Source organism: Vulpes vulpes, chromosome 1 (genome assembly GCF_048418805.1).
Source record: "Vulpes vulpes isolate BD-2025 chromosome 1, VulVul3, whole genome shotgun sequence".
Classification (NCBI taxonomy): Eukaryota; Metazoa; Chordata; class Mammalia; order Carnivora; family Canidae; genus Vulpes; species Vulpes vulpes.
Window position 1 is genome coordinate 101304358 of NC_132780.1, and position 16751 is coordinate 101321108.

General features: G+C 40.6%; 1 protein-coding gene across 1 annotated transcript in view; it reads left to right on the forward strand.

Annotated features, from left to right (window-relative positions):
- The first annotated feature begins 1734 nt into the window (after positions 1–1734).
- The window catches only part of EPHA6 (EPH receptor A6), an 870413-nt gene continuing 855396 nt past the window's right edge, over positions 1735–16751 (forward strand). Inside the window, 2 exon segments of the mRNA XM_072721173.1 lie at positions 1735–1869; positions 1871–2162. Coding sequence (XP_072577274.1) covers positions 1789–1869; positions 1871–2162 — 373 coding nt within the window. The 5' untranslated portion in view covers positions 1735–1788.

Sequence of the window (16751 nt, forward strand, 5' to 3'; positions counted from 1 at the left end):
CTGTCCTCTCTCTGCCTCCAGATGATCTGAGGCCAACAATCGAACTTCTACTAGCAGCCACCACGCAGCCACCGCGGCGCGCGGCGCGGCGCACCGAGGATCCTGCAAGCGGCCGGGGCTCGGCTGCTCGCTGCCGGGCTGGGCGGCCTAGTAGGCGCCCCGCGGAGCCCCGCTGAGCCCGGCTGAGCCCCGCGCCCCTGAGCCCCGCGCCCCTCTGAGCCCCCGAGCCCTGCGCCCCTGAGCCCCGCGCCCCTCTGAGCCCCTGAGCCCTGCGCCCCTGAGCCCCGCGCCCCTCTGAGCCCCTGAGCCCTGCGCCCCTGCGCCCCTGAGCCCCGCGCCCCTGAGCCCCTCTGAGCCCCGCGCCCCCGCGCTCCTGAGCCCCGCTGAGCCCCGCGCCCCGCTGAGCCCCGCGCCCCTGAGCCCCGCGCGCCCCGCGCCCGCCCTGTGCAACCCCGCTCCCCGCCGCGCGTCCTGCCGTCTCCGCGGCCACACGCTCCTTCCCAGCCTTCTGGGTGGGGGCGGGCTTTTCAGCCTCACGCGGCGGTGGCACAAAGCGCGAGGATGCTAACGATAATGCCAGCTGATAAACGGTCACGGAACCCGCACACTGGCGATAGGTGTGGTTCGGCGCCGCCCTAAAAATACAACATATTAAAAAAAAATTCCAAAAACCCGCATTAAGTTCGGCGTGAGCGCCTCGCCCCTTCCTGTTTCCCGTAGACGAGGAGCCGTCTCCACCTGCCGGCCGCGGAGGCCTTTCCGTTGTCGACTAACCCCCTCTAGCGCCGAGCCGGCGGCCCGAGCGCAGGGCTCCGCGGGGCTCCGGGCCCCGGGCCTCCGCGCCGCCTCGCCCGCCGGGGCGCCCCCGTGCCGCCCAGGACGCGCCCGCAGCCCCGGGGCCCCCGACCCGCCGGGAGCCAGGCGGGCGGGGGGGCGGCCCGGGGGCAGCGCTCGGCTGGCCGCCGACCTCGGGCTCCCCGCCGGCTGCTCGCAGCGCGCTCCGACGGGGCTGGCGGGGGCCGGGGGGGCTCGGCCGGGGCCGGCGGGGTTTGCGGGGGGTCGCGGGGGTCTGGCGGGGGTTCGCGGGGCCCCCGAAGGCCCGCGCCCTCCCCGCCGAGTCAGCGCCGCGCGGCCGCGCCCCGACCTCGGCAGCCCCGCGCCGGGCAGCCGCCTCTGCAGCCTGCTGGGACCCTCCCGGCTGTCGCTCGCCCTCTCCGGTGTCCTGGGACCCGGAGCAGCGGAGGCGGCACAAAGTTGAGGCGCTCGCCCTCGTGGGCAAGTTCGGGGGACCGCGCCAGAGGGGGGGTGGGCGGCCGCGCCAGGCTCCCGCCCCCGGCGCACGGAGAAGCCCGACCGGCCCGACACGCCGGGCGCCGCCGCGGGGGGCGGGGCGCGGGGCGCTCGGGGCACTGAGTGCGGCCCCGAGATGCCCGCACAGCGGCCGCCCAGGCCGGGGCGCGTCGCGCGAGCGGCGGAGGTGGCGGAGTCCGCGCCGCGAGCCGCCGCCGTCGCCTCCTAGGCGGGGGCCGGGCCGCGGCTGGGGGCTGGCCCGGCGGGCTCGCCGGCTCGGGCCCCAGCGTCCAGGGCAGCGCCTCCCCCGCGGCTCGGCTCGCGCGCCCGCACCGGCCGCCGCACCTGCTCGGCCCGCCCCGCCCCGCGCCCCCGCCCCCGCCCGCGCCCTCCCCCTCCCCCGCGCGCCCCTCCCCCGCGCAGCCCGGGCTCGCTCCTGCGCGCGCGCTCTCCCGGGCCCGAGTGAATAGTCCTCGCGCGAGCGGGACGCGGCGGTGGATGCGATTCCACCCGCTCGCAGCCGCCGGGAGCTCCCTGGCGCCGCGGGCCGCGTCCTCCCCCGGCACCGCTGCGCCGGCTCCCGGGGCAGCCTGGACCTTCGCGCCCTGCCCCCGGGGCCTCGCGCGGGGGGCGCCCCGGGACACCCCCTGCGGGCCGGGCGGCGGCGGCGGCGGCGGACGAGGAGCGGGACCCGCACCCTGCGCACCGCACCTGGCCGCGCTGCTGTCACTTGCCTTCAAGTGGGAGAAGCCGAGAGCCCGGGAGAGTCATGGGGGGCTGCGAAGTCCGGGAATTTCTTTGGCAATTTGGCTTCTTCTTGCCTTTGCTGACAGCTCGGCCGGGCGGCTGCAGCCACGTCTCCAGCAACCAAGGTAAGGGTCGGGCCGGGGCGGCGGGCCGGGGCCGGGGGCGGCGGGGGTTCGGGCCCGCGCGCTGCTCGCCTCCCGCGGGGAACGCGGGCCGGGCGCCGGGAGGGCGGGGGTCCCGTCTCGGGCGCGGGCAGCGGCGACCTCCCGAGGTGCGGCCCCTTCGGCTCCCCGGCGGCTGTCGCGGCGCGGCCCGGGCCCCCCGGGCCCCCCGGGCTCCCCGGGCTCCCCGGGCCCCCCCGAGCTCCCCGGGCCCCCGGGCGGCGGGCCGGTCCTCACCCGCCTTCGGGGCAGCGCGCCGCGCCCGCGCGGGGCCCGGACCGCAGCCCTTGGCGGCGGGGGTTGCTGCGCTCGCAGCCGCGCGCCCTGCCCCGTCCGCGGCCAACGTCCGCCGGTCCCCACTATTCCTGGAGCAGGTCCCCAGGCTTCCGTGGGGTCCCTTTTGGAGATGGCGGGGTGGGGTGGGGCGCGGGGGCGCCCACGGCAGGTGTGCATTTCCAAGTTGGGGGATATCCGATTCATAAAGTCGAGTCACTGACAGATTGTTTTTTTTAGGAAAAAGACTTTGTTTCAGTAGGTAGAGTGAAACTGAAGAGTGTGTGCAAAGTGAAAGTCAGGCTTACCAAATGGAAAGCGCAGGGAATTCTTGAACACTTCCTGTCCTTGTATTCAACAATCTCCGTGAGACCTAGCTCCTTGGATTTCTGCTGGGAAATGCTTAAGGATCTGTAAGAACATCACCTCCTTAGTCCAAATGCCTTGAACTAAGAGGCGAACAATCGTAAAAGTTTTGCAGCATGTACCTGGCCGGATGCTCTCATTGGTGCTGTGATGACCATCAATATGTCACCTGTTATGTCACACTTTTCTAAAGACCTCAAATGTAAAACTCCGGTTAGAGTTACCATTTAACTCTATATAAGGCCTCGAAATAATTTGCAAATATAAAAATGGAGGTTAGATGTCATGAAAGTCTGCATTTGCCTTGTGAGCATGAGAAGGTTAAAGGAGAAGGCAGGTAAAACAACACAGCCTTCTTTTTTGTCACAGGCGTATGATCATTTTATTTTACTTGGAAACATTATTCAGAAGCGATATCCAGTTCGTTTTATACAGCTGGTACTTTTGACATGTTTTCCTAATTATTTCTGTTTTGTTTTGTTCTTTTTTTTTTTTTACCTGCCAGATTGCAAATGCATATGTAAATTTGGAAATCATACATAACTGTCATGCCTTTGAAGATATATCACATAAGTGCCACCTACAGTGCCATACTTGCTTATGGAGGTGTTTACCTTCACACATGTTTCTCATTTGTTTTCAAAGGCTATTGGCATTACATATTGAAGGGGTAGTTACTTAATATACCTCTGTGAAAATAAAAGATTGTAAAAAACGTAAAATTATTTACTTGGACCTTTGTTTGCAGGGAGAGAAAAACAATTTTTAATAACCAGAAAGTCAGACATTTATGTTCTACTGTATCTAGTATTTAGTATGTTAATATACATCTCTTTAGTGGCCACATTCAAAAGAGAGTCATTTCCTAGAAACCTTTAACAGACAGTTATCGCCATGCAACAATTTCCCTAAATCAACAATTTAGTTTTTCATTAAGTATCTATGATACACCAGTTACCATCCAAGACCCTGGGGAAATTAACATAAATAAAACACATATCAGAATCTCCAAATGACTAAAGAGCCATTCTACCAAAATGTGTCATATGTTAAAGTATGACCTTTCACACAGTCATATTGAATTTAAGGGTGTAGAGGAGTTATTTGTTAACCTCTTGCAATAATTTTTGTTTATTGTAATGACTTTCCTATACTTTAAAAAGACATCTTACCTAAAATATCTACCAAATAAATGTAATTTACATGTGTTTTTATCAGTTAGCTTATCTTAATGTTTATGAATGAATATTACTCAGTTTTCCCATCTGTTAAGTAGGATCATTAAAGGTAGACTACAAAAACTCTTAATTTGAATTTTCATCATTATAATATAAACACAGGCCATGCATAAGATTATGCTTGGATAATATAGTACCTAAAGGCTAAGTTGGGTAAAATTTAGAGCTCTTCAACGTAAGATTATAGAGAAAATGTGCTCAGATGTTTTTATCAGACACAAATGATTGCTTATAAAATGCTTTATACAGCCTAAACTCATAGTGATTAGAAATTATACCTTGTGTTACTTTGGGATAAATTTTGACTACTGAAATCATCACACTAATGGTTAACAAAGTGTCAAACTTCAGAACGTTATCCTGACTAACATTTTGGAGATAATTTCTTAATTTGTAGTTTCATAAATGACATGATAGGGTATTACAGTGTGTATACAATATAAAAATAAAATGTAAATTAGATTTGGTATACACATGATAGTAAATATTAGTAATAAGATTCCTATTTAAGGAGATAGCATTTATCTTCCTCATAACTTGTCTTAAGAGGTAATGGGGTTTATATTTTATATTTTAAAGGTGTTATAGAAGGTAAAATTTCATTTTTGTGTGACTTCTTTTCTGATGAAGAGTATTCACAAAGTAAAATTTTAAATGTTGCCCGTCTATTTTTACAAAATTATATAAAATCCTTCATAGTTAAAATGAGTAGAATCACTTTCTTCTCCTTTCTTATTTTCCCATACTTAGGGTGAAATGATGATAATGACAAAAAAAGTGAACTACCTCATTTTTAACATGGTGCTTAACAAGGCACTGAGATAAGTTGACCATAGGAAGCATCTCTTGTCCTTTAACTGGCTCTGAAGCTCTGCACTATAAAGACAAAATAAATCAATTTGACTCTCTCTTCCTATTACCTAAACCTCCTTGAATCGATCAGAAAGTAGAGTTGCTTCCTAGATCACTTCATCTGATTAAGTAAGTGAAAACATGATTTGTGTTCAAATTTCTCTTATTCCATTAATTTTCCCTGTTTAAAACCACAACATTTATGAGGCGTTGTCAATTTTTATTAAAAAATTACAGATTTTACCTTCTCTCTGTATGGGCTTTTATTTCTGTACTGGACATTTAGGTGAATATAAAGCATAATCTTGTTTCATATGTAAGTAACCATGTATATCAATTACAGTGGTTAGTAGCCACCAGGGGTCCATTTATTCAAAGATTACTCTGCTTTAGCAAATAGTACTGTATAGCCTAAAAGAATTAATTTATTTCTCAGGTCATGTTTCCAAAAATAATCAGAAACTAAAATAATTCATTCAAGCCAAATATGGTTTGCATTCAAGAGTCTAGTGAACTCATTTTACTACTAAGATTGTGTGAATTGGTCTTCTATATTTTTCCAGGGAACTCAGGACAAATTAAGTAAATAAGCAAAACAGTAATCTGAATTGTTACTCTCATTGAATTTATTAATTTGAATGAATTGAATGTAAAATCCACTGAGTTGTATGTGAATACAGGTGAGTATACCTGAGCAGAAAAAATATCTGCCTAATAAAGTTCATAGACTAAAATTAATTGTACTTCCATAAGTATTATTCACAAACTAAATATAGTTCTCATAGAAATGGATGAGTTGAAATAATTTCACAAAGTTCGAGTGAACTTTACTGGAAATATTAAAAACTTTGTTAAATGAGAGAAACTGGATGATTTGCAAAGTGGTGTATTTCTAAAAGACCTTTCACCTAGATAACATTTTAGGGATAAACTATTCATAGTTGTAAAGGTAAAAGATATTATAATCACATGCCTTCTCATTAAGTGTCAGTGTAAAAACAACCAACAATATAATTTTATCATAAAATTACAAATTAGAGTAAGTCATTGTGTAACTAGTCATTATGATTAGTACTCAAAGTAGAAAGATAAAATGTCATTGGTATGCACTGATCATGTAAGTGGTGTTTGCTCTGGGTTTAAAACTATTATCTAAAACCTTTTTAATCTGCAAAAATTATAGTGTTCCCTAAGGACCTCTTCTAAGCAAAAGTAATGTGAACAAAGTGGCTTTATTTGGACTTTCTTAAGAGGAAAAATATATATCTAAGGTATAGGACAAAATTAATATTTACATCTTTTAATTTTTAATATTTTCAAATTTTTCTGTATGATTTTGCATTACCTTTCTATTACAAAATTAAACACTAAGAAAAAATTAGAGTAGAAATACTTCTGTTTCTTTATTCATCGTTGCCAGTATAAACTAGGACAGAAAGCATTATAGGTTTCTTGTATTTCCTTCTCCCAACCTCCTTTCCCCATCGCAGGGACACATACCTGAGTACTTCTCACTGCAAACTGCCCTTGTCCCAAATGGTGAAAGAATAGATTGTATTGTACATGGTACATCAACCAGACCCCAGCAGTAATTAGAAGTTTCTTCCTTCTCTTTGACTCCACATTTTCTTGGAAGTATAAATATGGTGGAGATCAGTACATATAGTTAAGTAATCAAAACGAGATGACTTTGCCCAAAGTACAATTATAATGAAACTAAACTTATACATTAAGTTTAATTAAATTATTCATATATCGCTTTCTTTTTTAAAATAAAAAATAATGCATATTTGAAGTGTGCAACATACTTTGACATACTGTGTTTATAGCGTTTTGATCAATTTGTAATTTCATTAGAATGGGAGGTGGCATTTGAACCACATTCTAGGGAGGAGAAAGCTAATCCTTAGAGTCAGAAGAATTGCATTCTGGGTACAGGGAACTGCCTAGGCAGTGATCTTGAAAGGAAATGGGCTTGACACATTTGGAGAACTGTGTGTTCAGTGTGACTGGAGCTTACTGAATACAGAAGAGAGTTACACAATGTAAGGTTTGAAAGATGATTAGGGACCACATCCCACAGAGAAGAAAAGAAGTCATAGTAAGGAGTTGTGTCTTAGAATTATTCTAGGTAAAATGGGAAGCTATTGAGAGATTTTAACCATTTTCATTTTAAGAGCATTAAGGCTAGTGAGTAAAGAGATGGTTGGAAGATGGTAAGAGTAGAGTTAGGAGGCTGTTGTAGTTGTTCAGGAGGGGGGTTATATGGTAGCCTGGCCTAGAGTGGTGGTGGCAGAGATGGAGAAGGAAAGATGGATTTGAGGTATATTTGGGAAGTAGAATTTATGGGACCATCTTATCTTTGCATAAAACTAAATGTAGATGTTCAACATTTATATCACTTTTTCCCCAAGGGTCCCAGACAAATTTTTGATTACTCTCCATAAAAATTACTTTGCTATAAAATTAGTGATAATTGACAGGGGATATGAGGGATGGGGTGAAATACCCATTTTCTACTTTATTCAGCTCAAACTGGGATTTGAAATATAAACTTAATAGCACAGTCTTGCTATTTCAAGTGGTCATACATACGTATTGGCTCAACAAATGCCATTTGTTATTGCATTTCTCACATAACTTTCCATATATAGTTTTTTTTTTTCCCAGAAGGGATAACGGTGCAAGTGAGTGGGGACATCTTCACAAAGCAGTATACTAGTCCAACAGAATCTAGTTTTTAGCTAAAAAGTGCAATATTTAGAAGTTTGGCTTATGTGCCAGTTTTTTTCCATCTCTGTTATAATCAGATAACTGTTACTGAAAACAAAAAATCTAAATGATACTAGATATAAAATGGGTATGTTTTCAGATATTTTCCATTAGTCTTTCTTTCTTTGTATTTGGTAAAATGAAACCAATGTTCAGAAAATTTCTAAGAAACTCAGAAAATGAGATTTTAGGTTATATATTATTCTTAGGGGCAGGGGTGAGGGAAGAAACAGGGTTTCCACTAAACAATAGTAAATTGTGTGTTGTTTAAGAAATTTCCTTGAGTAATTATCTATTACTTTGAGTTTGTCTTTTAATGTTATATGAGTTCCATTATTAAATACGCAGAAGCATAAAAAATCCTAACTCAATAGTCATATATACTTAGTGTATATTTAGAAAATTCATACTCGGGGGAGGCTTCATTTAAACATTTCCAAATATTCTTAAATATACATTCAAAATTACATTTTACTTTAGTGCTGAGAAATGTTCTGAAAATGCTATTTTTATAGTTATTTCCATTTGATAAACATTTTGACTTCTTATGGATTATACAACTTCACTTTTCAATGGTAGATATTCTAAAACTGCACGGAAACATTCACTCTTTAAACAGATATTTATTGAAGGCCTACTATTTGATAGGTAGTACACTTACCATATATAAGGGGTCAAGGAGAAGTTTCTCTCCCAGAAGATATGATCCAATGATCATAGTTTCCAGGCTCTTTCCAGATCTAGCAAGAAAAATCCGTTTTCTTAAAAATAGATACAAAATCAATTAGAAAAACTTTAAAATACATTTGTTATGTGATAATATATAGCAGTACTGGTGATAAGCCCTCATAATATAGAACATCTATGTACCAGCAAAGTAGTATCTAATATTACATTTTATTTCAAAGTTAAATCACTCAACAATCGCATAGTAAGCATCTCAGAAATTAGGTTCTGAGGCTACAACCGTGATTATCCTATAGCCTCTGTTCTTTACTAACTCAGTCTGCTCTGTTGATGTTGCATATCTTTGAATCATCTTTAATTGCTTGATGATTTTTATGGGTTGAAGAATTTTGCAGTACATGAGATTATGAGGGAGAGAGAGAAAAGAGTAAAGAAATACTACCAATCATTTTATGCATTTTACTTGTGAAATTGTTACACAAGAATCTTCCAAGGTTTTATGATGGGTATATATTTAATTATATGAAGAGGAAACATAAATGTGCATCTTAAAAATATCTTCATGGTACAGAAACATATTTCACATATGTAATGGCTTTCCATGGACTGGCATGTAGCGTGAGTTTTTGTTCAAAGGATATTAGACTAGCATATTTTGATGTGTGTAAGGGGAATTAATGATCAAAAACTATAATTTAAAAACAAAACAAAAATCCTATGATTTATGTTGAAGATGCAAGTTTCCAGTTTGAAACAAGCCTACCTTAATTGAACTTTGTAGTGAGAATTGAAGTTAAAGTGTGTATTTTCAGTCTACGTCCAGAAAAATACATTCAGCTACTTTCTTAGGATATTGCTGAGTCCTCCAGCTGTTGGCCTGTTTGATGACCTGTACTTGAATATGAATGAGAAGTCATCGCTCTTCCTCCTATTTCATTTCATAACTTCAAGTGTAAAAGTCATACTTTTTGATCATAGGAGATAGCAGATAACAGCTCCTTAAAAACTGGGTGTCCAGGAGGTGGAAATAATTAATGTTATTTTTCTCTTGTAATGTTAGATATCTTTGTGGATATCTGGAGCTGATAGAAAGTAAGCAAACATGTAAATACATAACTTATTCATGTGTTAATTTACAAGTAACAATAGGATAATTATATTTTCTTTCAGGTTGGCTGTACTGTATTATGATGCTTCTATTTTGTGGTACATGGGCATTGCAATGAAAAACACATTCCTGGAGAGTACATAAAGTGTAATATCTAGAGTAAGGAAAAACATTTGCCCCAGATTAAAAAAAATCAACATATCAAAATTTACCTACCTATGATGATTATTAATAGGTATATCTTAAGCAAGTTAATAAAGGTAAATATTTTGTGTACTAAGAAATGAAAAGACATTATGTTTATGTACTCCAGATAAAAATTATCAAAAACTAATAAACGATTGCCCCTAAATTCGAGTTATATCATAATCTCACCTTAACATTTACTTTAAAAGGCAGAAATTTGTTCCTTATGTTGCTGATAGATGATACTTCAATGTTCCTGAAGATAATAGAAATTAAATGTATAGAGAATTAAAATGTGCAGAGACCGATATATGTTATTCTAAAAATTGACAGTTTACACAACTGAAATTTACTTTTAAATATGCAGTAGCAAAGTAGCTATACAGATACCAAAATGAAAGAAAAATAGAGATCGAAGAGAGAGCTGAATTATGGTACTATTTAAAAATTGAACCTGTTTGCTAAAGGAGTCTCTCATTAGTATCTTGCATAAAATTCTTAGATTCCTTAATCTCTACAAGTTTGGAAGTGTCCAGTGATGAGAATCTTAGGTAAAGCCTAAACCCAACACAGGAAACTTCTTTCCATACTCCCTTTGGATTTAAAGAATAGATAATGTTTAGATAATGTTTATCTTGTGAATGCAAGTGAAAATAATTAGTAGTTGCCATTAAGTGTGACAAGAAATAGTTGAGCAAACTAGTTGCATTTTACAAAATCATAGGAGCATTTTACAAAATCATAGGAGTTTTGTCAGTTTCCAAAATTAAATAAAATCTATACATTGGTCCACTTATTAACAATTAGTATATCTCAACAACAACAAAAAAAACCTGAGAATATAATAGGACAATTTTAGGATACTAGAACATTTAGTGAGGAAAATTCACCCTTACCTTGGCTGTTTTATATGTACTGTTAAGTACATATAAAGAGAGCAGTTAGAAAGAGATCTCAATTTTTATCTGGAAAAGAAACCCAAAATTTCAGAAATATATATTGTTGGTATAATATATTGCTTAATATAGCTCACAATAAGTAAAAATTAACATGTTCCAATTTTATTGCTATATTTATGATACTGTATTAGAGTAAAAGGCACTTATAGTAGGTACAATAACTTACTGTCTTACATTGTTATAGTATAATAACTTCATTTTATAGGTTAGAAACACTGTAGTCCACTCAGGTTATTAAAAACATCAGTTTGGTTCTTTGTTTAAAAAAATTAGATGTGTAAGAATTTTTTAATATTTACTAGTTTTATGAGCAGAAATCTATGTAAATTAGAAATAAAATTTAAGAATTAATTTTGAAGGTTAGTATTCTAAAGTTTCAATATGGATGTGAAGCTAAGTGAAGTTTCTTTTTTTCTTAAAGATGTAACCAAGCCTTAAATCAGTTAAAGTTGTTCGCCTGTTTCTATAATACAGTTCTCAAATACTTTTTCATTGCAATATAGCCATAGTTATCTTTGGGTTTTTTGTTTGTTTTCATTTTTATTACTTAGATATGAACACATCATTTCTTAATCTATATGGTGTGTTTATATATTTTTCCTAGAATTCTCAAACTAGTTCAACAGTAAGTGTACATTCATCTAATTTTTACATGAAATATATTGATACCTACTATGTTTTTTTCACTTTTGGCCCAGGAAACATAAAGGCCACCGCCCAGAAGCTCCAAGAGCCTAAGGTTTAACTAATTAGGCTCTTGATACATCGTGAATAATTAAAATGTTAATTTATATGTCAAAGTAATATGGATTGCTTGTTGCATAGATAAGTTCACATCTGTGAACGATTGTTTACAGAAATGAAAAGATAAAAGTGCTGTTCTTAAGGATCTGTGGAGACCATAATATAAGGAGACACTGAGAATAAATATTCATTCAATATATTGGCCATGACTTTGTGTGACTGCTAGAAGTGAGATAAGAAAGAGCTGCCTCCTGACCCAAAGGGCAGTGTTGTGAAATGGAAGAGATATACCTGACAGTTAAACACCAGCAATATATGATTCCAAAGATAAAATGAAGGGAAAGAACATAAAATTTTACAAACAAATAATCTTGAATTACACATGGGAAATGAAAATGAGCCTCACATTTATCAGGATTCATTGTCATGAACATGTGAAACTAATAAGAGAATTAAAATGAATAGCTCCTTCAGAGACCTCAATTTTTAAGTTACTTTGAATAGTTACTCTGCACTAAAAGATTAAAATTTATTCTGCATATAAATGCAAAGTAAATATTCAAGTGAGTAATGTCTTACATTGAACATAGAACTTTCAAGTAAGCAAACTTTCAAGTAAGCGGTACAACTTGGCTTTTTCATTAAAAGTTTTATCAGGTTTTTTAAGAAATATATTTAATGATGGTGCTTTTACAAAAAAAACACAAAATCTAAATTTTAATAGATTGTGATTTTGTCTACTCAATATTTTGCCTTTAGATGAAGGTGTAATTGGCAATACCCATACCGTTTACATTATATTTAATTTAAAGATTAAAATCTGTAGCTTCTTGCTGTCTCCTACCATGTTAATTTCTTGTTTTATTATAATTCTCTTTCCTGTCTGTCTTAAATGTTTTTTAGCAGTGTTTCATAACTTTGAACTTGCTGGTATTCCTTAATATCTATCTTGAGAAATTAGGTAAATTGCTGTTTGATCGACCCTGTATTTTATATTTGAAAAATGTGTCTGTAGAAACACGCAGAGATAGAAATTGCTGCTGGAACTTGGTATTTTTAAACAGAGAGAAATCAATGGCAGATTATCCGTGATTAGCTGTTGACATTTAGATTTGCACATTTAGAATGTCAAAAGCTCTGAAAACTATCAATTTAGTTCCTAAATTACAATAATGTTCTTATTTTCAAATCTAACATTTTATGGTTCTCATCCTCCCTCCAGTGTAAAGATGTACTTTAAGAAAAACAATTAATTGAAATAATTACAGATCTCTTTACAAACTAGATTTTAATTGATTCATTGAAAAAAATTAGTTATCTGCCCATAAACCTAATGGATTACTTATACCTTTGCATGTATCTGGTTTGTTGTTGTTATTACAAAATGCTGGTACAAGCATTATTTCTGTCTTACGAAAATAAGTATCTTTATAAGGCATATTATCGTTTGTTTAATATATTTCTTCTCCTTTAATCATATGATAACTGGAATATGGTTGCTGCTATGTCAGAAAAATTATTTTAATTCTATATCAGGGTATATATCATTAAATCTTTAAAGTATTTTCTTCCAGAAGACATGACTAACCTAGACTGTTGGAATCTGACTTGCTGCCAGACTCTACTAGATTGATGATATTTATCAAGGCTTAATATCTTAATTGTGAAAGATTACGACTCTATATACACCATGCCACACACACATAATGCTTATAACATGGAATCCCATTCTCCAAATGCACCACTAGCTTGGTGGAAAGTTCTATTCCTGAGATGGTGCCAGAATTTACAAAGATTTTATGATACCTATAAAACTAAGGAAAAAACCCCACAAATTTCTCCATTCACATATAATGTGTCACTAATATATTAATTCCCTAAGTCCAGGATTGCTCTCAACTTCCAATTCAAACATTTTACTTGATTCTATTTCAATGTAAAAATAGAGAGTATTCCATGCGAACTGGCTATTTTTAATTTATCTCTTTCAGCTCTTAAACTGGAATGATTATGATTTTTGCTTTTGTTGTGTCTACGTTCTTTACATACTGTTTACATGTGTGATGTTGACTCCCAAGTATTTCCTGTAAGTCGTCTTTAAATAAGTTTCTTCCTGTTTGGATATCAAGATTGGCTTCAAGCACCCAAACTTCCCCCCTCACCATTCCTTTCCCTCTAAGATTTGCTTCTGAGGAGTCATGCACACATTGATCAGTCTTACATGCACGTGCAAGAATGGCTGGTAGTTACCTAGCTGTAGCTGGAAAAGAGGGTGAGAGGCTGAAGTGGAGGACTGTTAGTTGCATGGGGTGAGGTTGACACAAAAGCAGGTTCGTGTGGCTTTCCTGCAAGTGTGACTTTAGCTGGAATCCACACGTGCATATACCGTCCCCTAACATTGTCTAACTCTGAAAAAATTTCCTTGGGTGGAAAGGGCTGGAAAAAAAGTGAAAGGGGGCTAGGAATTTGAGCAAGAGCTAAGGCTAAATCTTCAGTTAAAAGCAAGGAAATTTCCTTCCCCAGCTCTCATTTCTCAGTGCTTAATATTTTTGAAGGAGTTTACAGTTTTATGGAATTATGTCTATTGATCTTTTTTTCTCAGTTAATTTTCTGAGTTTTCGTGTGTGGAGAATCTTTGCACATCCTATTTAGCTAATTTTTTTAGATATGTTATGGCCTCAGGTTAGTATATCTTGCCTCCAAGGATGCTATGACAACAAACATTTCTTTTGAAGATATGAAATGTTCTAGAAAGCAATTAAGCAGACTATTGAAACATATTCGTACACTTGGATCCATTAATTCTACTTTCATGAATTTAAGTTCTAGGGAAAAGCATAAAGAGGCTAACAGTTTTCTACAAGGGTTTTTGTCTCAGTCTTATTTATAGAACTGAAAAATTGGAATCAGAGTAAATGCCCCCAAATAGAAGAATTTTTATGGAGGCATAACTTCCGTTATCTGGAAAAACTTCTTGAACAAGGGCCTCAGAATCAACAGGTGTCCCAAATTCCTCTGCGTGGGACACTACTGAGGGACATGGGAAAGGTGGTAGGAGAACCAGAGAAGACTTGCAAGAGAAACAGTCTGATGGAGATTCTGGGGTCCGTTTAGAGTAGCCAGGAGGACAGTTTAAAAATGATGGTGATGGCCCTCAATCTGAAGTTTGCATGACTGAGATGTGAACGGATCCCCACCCCCCGCTGCCTTCACCTGTCCAGTTTTATCATGATCTGTTATACTCCAGAAAAGAGAGGATAGAAACTATAAGTAAAAATTCTCTGAAGAGAGCAGGACAGGTGGGTTACCACCCTACCCCCAAAAATAAATTCCGGAGGATAGAAGGTTTAGCTATTGGGCTGAATGGGGTTCCCTGGGGACTTGGCCCTGTCCCTGTGGGTTGTTAAGAACAGCAGCCTGGTCAGGTATTTTCTTCTCATTTAGCCCTAAAAGGAGTCTCTAATCCCTTCAGAGGAGGCAGCACGGATCCATCTAACAGACAGCATCCCCACAGACAATTTATGGAGGGCAAAGAATTTAAGAAAGAAAAGAAACAACACTTCCTGTGTGTTCACTATGTGTGTGGTTTCCCTTATCAGGAAATACAGGTCAAATGTATAAGAAATGGATTTTAGGGAAGTGAAAGGGAAGGTGGTAACTTTAACAGTAGGGAATCTTGTTTTACAGGCTTTCGACCCCTTCGCTTCCCTTCCCCTTTTGTGAATGCACACAGTAGATTGGCCGCCTGTTCTCTGCTCCTGGGAATGGGCCGGGAAGTCAGGGGTTTGGTTGTGGCTTCTAGCCAAGTGAAAATGGGGGGACTGTCTTAGCAAAGCTGAAGGAACAGAACTCTCTATGCCTCCATCCCCTCTTTTTCTGGATGAAAAGCCGTGTATCATTTCCTAATGCTCCTCTAGCTCCATCATGCTGAGCTTTCAAACAAATTTTGCAGTGACATCCACCAATCCTCTTCTCTCCTTGCTGCCTGATACCCGACCAAGAGCTGACTCTACATCCTTCTGATTTTTAGCGACCAGAGGATTAATTGGATCACATGCTATCACTGACAAATGGCTCTCTAGCAAGGGTGTATTTTGAATTACACCATCTCCAGATTTGGAGAAATTGTAAAAAAAAAAAAAAAAAAAAAAGTTATTCATACAAACTGGTTGGGATGACCAGGGTCAGGAGATATATCCCTGTATCATCTCAAGCAAAGCTTCAGATTCAGATTATATTTTTGGCTGTGTTTTGGAGGTTGCAAGCTATTGCAAACAGCCCAACTTTATAATGGTTGTAAAAGAGGGCACCCTGTGGCATGCAGACCACTTTCTCATAGGCTAATAAGTGTCATTTGTTTATCAAGAATACTGTTGCTTAAAAGTTTTACATGTTCCTTTTTTAAAACATTTGATGGAGGGGTGGAATCATTGCTTTCACTTTGGGCAGAATAAATTATGAAGGGAAAAAGGAGCCCACACAGTGCAAAAAGAAAGGAATACAGTTAAATATGGTTATTTCCTTTTACTCCAGGAAGTTTGATTCCTGTCAATAATCTGTGCTCTCACGAACTGTGTGATGCTCCCTTTCCAATAAAGCCCTGATAGAAATAGCTGGATTAGAAGGAGTATGTGTTGTTCAGATGTACTCAAAGAGATTGTGGTCATTTACTTCTCTCTTGTTCTTGGAAACTGTTGATAATTTTTGAGCATGTTGGCAATTAATGTGAATTTCTTCTTAAAACTAAGTATATGGCAATCCATACCAGTGTGGGAGCTACCTTCTAATTTCATGGGGAAATAGAAATAGTGTCTGTTTCCTGTCCCCTTATTCTTTTCAACATGCTGATTTGATTATTGAAATCCTGTATGGATGGGCATCTGGGTGGCTGAGATGGTTGAGCATCTGACTCTTGGTTTGGTTCAGGTCCTGATCCCAGGGTCACAAGATTAAGCTCTGCCTGGGGCTCCATGCTCAGTGGGGAGTCCGCTTGAAGATTTTCTTCCTCTGCCCCTCCCCCTACATGCTCTCTCTAAAATAAATAAATCTTAAAAAAAAAGAGAAATCTTATATTAAATGCTTATGACTATCATATATAGGAAATGGAATATATTTGAAATAAATACACGTTAAGCTTGAGTTACTATATTTTGTGTAAAAGCTCAAAAATAGCTTACTTAGCTATTACTGTAGCTCTTATAACCTGTTAGCAGTTATTTCCACTCTGTCTACATACACACACACTCTGAAACACTATGCTATTTGCTCTATCAACTTTTTTTCCACTTAGCGTGCAATGGTTCACATAACTCCAAGTATCTCATTTTAGTGCTATAATGAAAAGAACTATAAATTTAAAATGCGTGTA